The sequence below is a fragment of the Sinohyriopsis cumingii genome, chromosome 14 (genome assembly GCF_028554795.1).
Source record: "Sinohyriopsis cumingii isolate HCF-2022 chromosome 14, ASM2855479v2, whole genome shotgun sequence".
NCBI classification, from domain to species: domain Eukaryota; kingdom Metazoa; phylum Mollusca; class Bivalvia; order Unionida; family Unionidae; genus Sinohyriopsis; species Sinohyriopsis cumingii.
Genome location: NC_142974.1, coordinates 70,656,435 through 70,665,543, shown reverse-complemented (window position 1 = coordinate 70,665,543; position 9,109 = coordinate 70,656,435). Strand labels below are relative to the sequence as shown.

At 33.9% G+C, this 9,109-nt stretch overlaps 1 protein-coding gene across 1 annotated transcript; it reads left to right on the top strand.

The window, feature by feature from the left end:
* The first annotated feature begins 212 nt into the window (after nucleotides 1-212).
* Nucleotides 213-5,974, top strand: LOC149784099 (uncharacterized). The gene has a single exon (XM_089932185.1). The coding sequence runs from the start codon at nucleotides 313-315 to the stop codon at nucleotides 1,456-1,458; it is 1,146 nt and encodes a 381-aa protein (XP_089788311.1). The 5' UTR covers nucleotides 213-312; the 3' UTR covers nucleotides 1,459-5,974.
* The last annotated feature ends 3,135 nt before the right edge of the window (nucleotides 5,975-9,109 follow it).

Below are 9,109 nucleotides of genomic sequence, written 5' to 3'. Positions count from 1 at the left end.
TAAAATAGTTGTCCAAAAATATTGTTGCCCACTTAACTATCGCGCATGCCCAATTAACTATCCCGCAGGGAGTCTCCAAGCGTCCTTTTCAAAAGCAAGCTTTTTTGTGTTCTTTTTTGCGGAGAGGGTTGGTGAAACAATTGACATAGTTGTATTGTTTAGTTGGGCTCTTTATACCACTTGCAGGACATAAATCACTGACACGTGAATTCTGTACAATGTTTGGAGAAGGAGCACACTGGAGATAAACCATTTTGATGTGATCCTTGTAATAAAACGTTTGGATAAAGAATTAAATTGGCGAATCACACGATGGTACTTGCTGGAAATATACCATTCAAATGCGATGTCTGTAACAAAATGTTTCGACATAGTAATTTGAAGGACCGGATTAGAATTCATGCTGGAGATGAACCGTTCAAATGTGAAGTTTGTGATAAAATGTATAATGCAAGTGGCGATACGAAGCGTCACATGAGAAAAAATACTGGAGATAAACCATTCAAGTGTGAAGTTTGTCATAAAATGTTTAGTGTAAGGGGTAGTTTGAAGAGGCACATGACAATACATTCTGGAGATAAGCCATTCAAATGTGAAGTTTGTGACCAAATGTTTAGACTGAATAGTAATTTGAAGGTCCACATGAATAAACATACTGGACATAAACCATTCAAATGTGAAGTTTGTCATAAAACATTTAGTGAAAGTCATGTTTGTAAGAAACACATGAGGATACATTCTGGAGATAAACCATTCAAGTGTGAAAATTGTCATAAAATGTTTAGGCACAGTAGTAATTTGAAGGTCCATATGAGGATACATTCTGGTTATAAACCATTCAAGTGTGAAGTTTGTCATAAAACATTTAGTGAAAGTGGTGATTGTAAGACACACATGAGGATACATACTGGAGATAAACCATTCAAATGTGAAGTTTGTGATAAAATGTTCAGACACAATAGTAACTTGAAGGTCCACATGAGGATACATTCTGGAGACAAACCATTCAAGTGTGAAGTTTGTGATAAAATGTTTAGGCAGAATAGTGGTTTAAAGAAGCACATGATGATACATACTGGAGATCAACCTTTCAGATGTGAAGTTTGTGATAAAACATTTAGTGAAAGTTTTGATTGTAAGAAACACATGAGGATACATTCTGGTGATAAACCATTTAAATGTGTAGTTTGTGATAAAATATTTAGTGAAAGTGGCAATTTGAAGAGACACATGACAGTACATACTGGAGATAAACCATTCAAATGTGAAGTTTGTGATAAAAAGTTTAGGCAAAATAGTGGTTTAAAGATGCACATCTTGATACACACTAGAGTTAAACCATTCAAATGTGAAGTTTGTCATAAAATGTTTAGTGACAGCAGTAATTTAAAGAGACACATGAAAATACATACTGGAGATAAACCATTTAAATATGAAGTTTGTAATACAATGCTTTGACACATTATTAATCGGAAGGACCACATGGCAATTCATGCAGCAGATAAAACATTCAAATATAAAGTTTGAAGTTTGTGATAAAATGTTTAGGCAAAATAGTACTTTGAAGATCCACATGAAAATACATACTGGACTTAAACCTTTCAAATGTGAGGCATGTCATCAAACATTTAGTGAAAGTGGTGATTGTAAGAAACACATGATGATACATATTGGAGATTGGCCATTTAAATGTGAAGTTTGTAATAAATGTTTAGTGAAAGTAGTCATTTGAAGAGACACATGACAATACATTCTGGAGATAAACCTTTCAAATGTGAAGTCTATGATAAAACATTTAGGCGTAATAGTGGTTTAAAGATGCACATGATGATACACACTAGAAATAAACCATTCAAATGTGAAGTTTGTAATAAAATGCTTAAACACAGTAATAATCTGAAGGATCACATGACAATTCGTGCTGGAGAAAAACCATTCAAATGTCAAGTTTGACATGAAATGTTTTGACATTATTAAATTGAAGATCCACACAAGGAATCCTACTGGAGTTAGACCATTCAAATGTCAAGTTTGTAATAAAATGTTTAGTGAAAGCAGTGATTTGAGGGTACACACTGGACATAGACCATTCCAATGTGAAGTTTATGATAAAATGTTTAGGCAGAGTGGTGCTTTAAAGATGCACATAATCATACATACTGGAGATCAACCATTCTAATGTCTTTGATAGAATGTTGAAATGCAGAGTGGACATGACAATACATACTGGACATTAGGCATTCAAATGGGAAGTTTCAGATGAAATGTTTGGACAGAGTAGCCCTTAAAGAGCCACTGGATAGTGTAATGGAGATAATGCATTCAAATGTGAAGTTTGTAGTAAAATGTTTAAGAACAATAATAATATAACATGTTCAAATTCAAGAAAAAACATCAACTTCAGAGTGGTTGTTTGAAGGCCCACTGCAGATAAACCATTTATATTGGAAGTTAGTGTTTAAATATTTGGGAAAGATCTGTTTTCAAAAGGCACATGATCATGCATCCTGGAGAATAAGCAATAAAAAGTGTAATGTTGTTTTGGTTTTTAGTTGAATATTTATGACTTTTTATGTTATATTTTTAGTTGCTTAGTGTTCAGTAGTTTTGCTTGTAACTTTTAGTTCTGTTTTTTTTTTTCTTCTCTGCATCATTGCCACTAAGTATATAACTGTGTCACATGCAATTTACTAACTTAGATATTATGCCCACACGAACCAGCTTGGCCAACGTGAAATATGTTATGATTCTAGCAATAACACATGGTCCCTTTATATTTTTAGTTGTGATGACTTGCTAATCTGTTAAATGTGTTGATTTTTATTTGAGTATAGTAAAATTCTTTGCATGATAAAAGCAGTTGATTTGAAATATAAAACTCTGGAGAGAACATAAAGATAATGTGTACATGATGACAAAAGGTCTAATCATCAACATAAAATGGCCACTAACATGATATTCACAAGAACTTTGCTACATGTCTTGATAAGATTCATAGAAAGTAATGATTTTGGATTCATCCTCACATTGTTTACAATAATTTTTATATTTGTTGCTATTTTAAATTCATAATACTCATTTGTAACTACACTAAACTAGAATATGACCATTCTTAAAATAATGACAAAAGAAATATAAAATATCTTTGTACAGAAATTAGAATCTCATACCTGGGTCAACCTTTCATCAAAGCCAATTAGGGAGATTGGAACCTAAAATCAGGATTTTTTTCCAGCATTTTTTAGCATCATTTTCACTAAATATTTACCAATTTTCCAGGTCCAATACATTTGAAATTCTCAAAGGACAAACATTTTCTCACTGTGATGTGCCTTATTTTCTCCCAGGATATGCCCCCTTTCATATTCTGCTCACCTGTGGACAAACTGCAAAATAGCTAAAGGTTAGACGGAGTAGACAAGCAAGAGAGCTAGTGTGACTAATTAACAGTTAATCATTATCATTACACTAGCTGCGCTGAGATACCTCAAAGAAACCATATTCTCCACATGTCAGTGCCAGCAATTACTCATGGTAAGCACCATCCATGATTATCAAATAAACAATGCCTATTTTGTTGAAAGTAATGGTGCTTGAAGTGTGCGTGAATTCAACTTAACAATTCAAATCAGTCTCATACTACTGTACATGTGGCAACTATTTTTCCCACATCTTATTTCCAGATTGTCAACCCATAAGGCATTTAGAACTGTTTACTAAATAACACCATATATTTATTGTGGATTAGTTTTGAGGGTACATGTGCTGCTGATGTTTTTTTGCTCTCCATTCCTTCTTTTAAATTAATGATTGTAATTAACATTTATATGTACAGTACATAATGCCAGGTGTTTATTCATGTAAGTTACTTTGGTGGGAATGGAAATCTATACTATTTTGCTTACAGACAAAATTACGGATTATTTGCATTGATCATTCTTTGGGTTGAAACTAATTGCTGACAATGTTATTATTGTTGTTTATTTTTTGTCATGGTTTAATTTTTTAATTTAATATTGGTGTAGCATTACAATAACTTCATAAATTTATGTGAATAGTGTTTAAACATAACCTTGTATCTACTGAGGAAAACAATTCTTTGTAGTGTGATTTTGAAATTATTTCGTCACGTCAGTATTCAGAGAATGGTAAAACAGAAAATAGCTTCTGTTTATTTCATACAATATGCCTGCTAACTAGGATTATTATAGAAGAAATGAAAATTGATAGAAAAATGAAGTAACTGGGAGTTATCTATAAAAATTGGGAGTTGTTACATGGTCTGAAAATTACAGTGGTTTGAGATTCACGCATGAAATATTTGGATGTTGACCAGTGATATGTAAGCAGCACTAGCCCATCAGACCATCTTTTCTATTTTATTTTTTTTGGTGTAAATTAAAGACTATACTTTTTTGTTTTTTATGTAAATTGAAAACAATGTACTTTTTTCTTGTTTGTGTAAATTGAAGACAATGTACTTTTTTCTTGTTTGTGTAAATTGAAGACAATGTACTTTTTTTGTGTAAATTGAAAACAATGTACTTTTTTCTTGTTTGTGTAAATTGAAGACAATGTACTTTTTTCTTTTTTGTGTAAATTGAAGACAATGTACTTTTTTATGTAAATTGAAGACAATGTACTTTTTTCTTGCTTGTGTAAATTGAAGACAATGTACTTTTTTCTTCTTTGTGTAAATTGAAGACAATGTACATTTTATGCATTTAAATGTCTGAAAATTGTAATTAAATTGCTCTGATGCAAGTGGAGTTGATTGACAATGAGTGACTGGTTTCATAAACATTTTATGGGAATCTGCAAATTGAGCATGAATCTGCTGGTCACCAGTCTAAACTTGATCTTTGGCGATCAGACTTTTCTCGATTCTTTACCTTAGCTAAAACAAAGCATCAAAAATGTCAATTTACGGTATGTGTAGATATGAATTCTTTGAGTTTAAGTATGGCAGAAAGCAAGAATCAACCAAGCGAAATTTGTCTGCTACAAAATGTGTTGCTCAGCAGAGATTTAAAAGTCCCAAATCCATAAAGGACTGAAATTGTCTTAAATATAAACCTTGAATGAATTACCTGGATCAGCAGAGAAAGGCATGGGCAAGGGTTGATTTTAAATACAAGAGGTAATTTTTTTGTTCTTCATGTACGGCATGCCCAGTTAGTCAATTATTCATATGCCTTGTTCAAAGGTGCATCCAGTTTTTATAATTAATCCATTGATAGCATATGAAGAAGCACACAGCATATTTCTTGGACTAGTCCAGAAGTTGATGCTAAATAAACATACTCTTCTGATTCAATGTGTCTTTACAAAGCACAATGAGTTATTCACCATGTTAGTGGGACCATAACTAGTTGATTTTTTGTCCAGATAACAGCACATGAAAAAGCATGACATTTGTCGCCTACTGTACACTCTGAGGTTTATATGAGGCTGAGCAACCTGTCAAGTAGTCTGGGCTTTCTGTGACCTTTCCTACCCCATTTTAGATATTTGGCAGCAAAAACTATTAAGAACTTTAAGATGGAGTGTGAAAGAAGTCAGTACTCAGACTCTCTGCCAAATGAGTTGTTACTTTTTGAGCTACTGACTGCATGCAGATTGATTTTTGTTTTGTTTTACCATCTGTGCCACTGAATGAGCTTTGAATGGCAAATGTGTTCTGTTTTGCTTGGATGTTTGTTATCTTTTCTGTTTGAAAAATTTAGACTTAAAGTTTAAGTTAACTACAGTACTGTGATTCATAGAGGAATTAACCATAGAAGGAATGATCATGTGATTGGAAAATGTAAAAATGTTATGTTTAGTAATAAAAAAAACAAAAAACAAGTTATTTTTCTCATTTTTACCTTGTTTTTCATGGGAAATAATTTATTTGTTAAATTTTCCAACGCTTGTTATATTCACTCTTTTCTTGTTGCAATTTGTAAGAGCCTAATCATAACACTGTAAAAATGTGGCAAGCAATAAACTGGATAAATCTATCAGCAAGTATCGAAAGACGTGAACAAATACTTGAGATTAATAACTCTATAGTTTCACCATTTTTGTTCACTGTCACCACGACTTTAATGATGGTTACCATACATTATAAGATTATTTGTTTAAACCATGTAGTATTGTTGATTCGGAAATAAAATGTCTGTTAAAAGAAACTACTCAGATCCTCTGGCTGGAATCTGTCTATCCAAAATTATTAAATTGCTAAACGTATATATGATATTTATTAATAAGTTTATATTTCTATTTCATATGTTCTTACTTAAAGAAGTACTCGATATTAATAGATTTATGTGGCAAAATATAGGGGATTGCATATACCGTTGTGTTTCTTCTATAATTTGAGTAATCATTAATTTTAATTACATATTAGAATTACAAAGTGGTTGTTGAATTTTTGGACTAAAACACTATATTGGTATTAATATGAGCTCATTCAAAGACATTGTGGATTATGCTATTGTGATCCATCAAGACTACTGATACATTAATATATTCGAGATTATTGGATTTCATTTAGATTATTTTCTTTTGGACTTTTAATTGCACATTTAGAATTATTAGGAATTTAATTCACAATAGTGTGATCTTATGTGTTCTTGACGTCTAACTCGGGATCTCTTTTTCCCTATAACCTTATCGGTGCTATTGTTGTTGTTCTTGTGGGGGTTTAACGCCGAAAAGTTCCAACGACCCACGAGATGCTACTGGCAAGCTTTCTCACATACCCACATAAGCCAAACCCGAGACTAGAACCCATGCAAACAGATGTTTGATGGCAGTGGTCCGTAACGGTGAGCGCTTTACACCACTCGGCCACTCGGGGTCCCTAAACTTCAAGAGTAAACGTACATTTTGATAGAAATACATGCCCATGTATGATAGAAACGTATCAAATATTTCAGTTATTATTAGTAATTGCTAACAACAGAAAATATTACTTAGTTTAATATATTGTTTACATATCTAAAATATTTGCCCATTCAACCTGTTCCAGACTTAAAATTCAAGGTGATATGTGGTGTTTCCATATTTTGTTATATACAGGCCCAATACCAATAAGAGTAATTTATCTCACAAAGAACACAACAAAAAAAGAAAAACATTAAAGGCCTTGCTGAACAGACGTTCATAGCTGTACTGAAACCATTTCCAGCCACCATCACGTACTGCACCTGAAGTTTGCTCGCACAGCATCGCCTGTGTTGTTGTTGTTGTTGTTGTGGGGTTTAACGCCATTTTTCAGCACGATAGGCTATACATGGCGGCCAGTATTAATGGTGGAGGAAGAACCCGGAAAACCCCGGAAAGAACCACCGACCCACGAGAAGCTACTGGCAGGCTTTCTCACATGCCCACATTGGCTGAATCTTAGACTCGAACCGCCGCAGACAGAGGTGAGATGGCAGTGATCCGTAACGAAGAGCGCTTTAGACCACTCGGCCACTCGGGGCCCCTCATCGCCTGTGATATCTGAGACTATTTCTTGTGCCCTTTTTACATCAGCGTCTAGAAATGTCCCTAAATTAGTCGATTTTTCGTCTCATACAGAAGCAATTAAATAAACATGATTCATATTGACATACAGCACAATACCATTCATTTCATACATGTTGAAAAGACCGGTCTGTGTACATGAAATCCACTATGTTCGTCCTGGATACTGGATCAGTCCATGTTTGATACAGCAAGAGATCAAGAGTGGGCAACTACATTATGGCTGAATGTTCGTCCTGGATACTGGATCAGTCCATGTTTGATACAGCAAGAGATCAAGAGTGGGCAAACTACATTATGGGTGAATACAGTCGGATATGAAAGCTGATCACCACTGAGTAAACAAATCGAATATTCCACAGGTCATTATGACATCAGAATAGTTGATATAAACAGATCACACTGTGGAAGTATGTTTTGATGAGAATGTGTTAACATTCTGAACGAAACAATGTTATCACAACATCCTTGCATACACCATACTATCATTGCAAAATGATGTTGGTGATGGAATTTCGAGAACAATGTTCAAGAAAAAGTTTAAGATTATGGTATAAATAAAATGTACTGCGCATTTGGTACTAGCATGTTCGATCAACGCCCAAAATATGTGTTGATACTAACTGAAGATTTACGGGGTTCAAGTTTTGTTTTAATTTAAATGTGCAATTCTGCAGCATACTAATCTGACCCGAGCACATCAGCATACGATCCTCTGTATTTAGTAAAAGCCGTACGAAGTCAGACGATTTAAAATGACCACGTGACATAAGGGTTGTTTTATTCCTTTTGCTTTACACGCCGTTAAACATAGGATCTAATCTAGAAATCCAATTTGCCATCTTTATTTCCATCATTTACAGACGGATGTGGTTTGCAAAGTACACTCCGTGGATTACGGTGTTGAGTTTTTCAACACTAAATTATTTAAAGGGCTCTCTGTATCGACCTTCATTTAAAAAAAGAGCTAAGATGTTTTTTAAATCAATCAAGATATCTTTTCTAAGATTTTCAAACACAAGTAATCTAAATCCGGCAATTCACAACTTACTCAGAAGTATATAACGATATGCGTAACCTTCGACATATAAACTAAAGTTAGAAATGTCCGAACATCAATGCTTTGGACCTTTATTAATTTGCATACGTTTTGACTATGGTATGTGTAAACTTGGGTACATTAGTTACTTGAGTAGGTTTTGTATTGTGTACTTTTTGTCCTCCTGAGTTCGTTATGACATCAGTAGGTTGAGAGATGGGTACGTTTTGGCTTCGGTGTGTTTTGACCTGCTTCCAGGCTTAATAATTCGAAGTCATACGAGGATGCATACTGAAGATAACACATTTTCGTACGAAGTTTTTAATAAAATGTGGGTATATAGTATTGCATCTTGATATATCTTCCCACGTTTTAATATGGGTATGTTTCGACTCGTGAACGTTTTTACAGTATTATAGAAGCAGCGCTGTACGCTAGTATAGACTTTCCCACTGCTGAAACATCAGCTTTGGGATCAAAGATAGGGCTGACATATAGGATGCAAGATCTTCGACTGGCTAGCAAGCTGCCTAAAGTACAGTATGAATGAATGGA

Bases quoted from the DNA above. Each gene is read 5' to 3' on its own strand.
- LOC149784099 (XM_089932185.1), top strand. From the start codon at position 313: ATGGTACTTGCTGGAAATATACCATTCAAATGCGATGTCTGTAACAAA.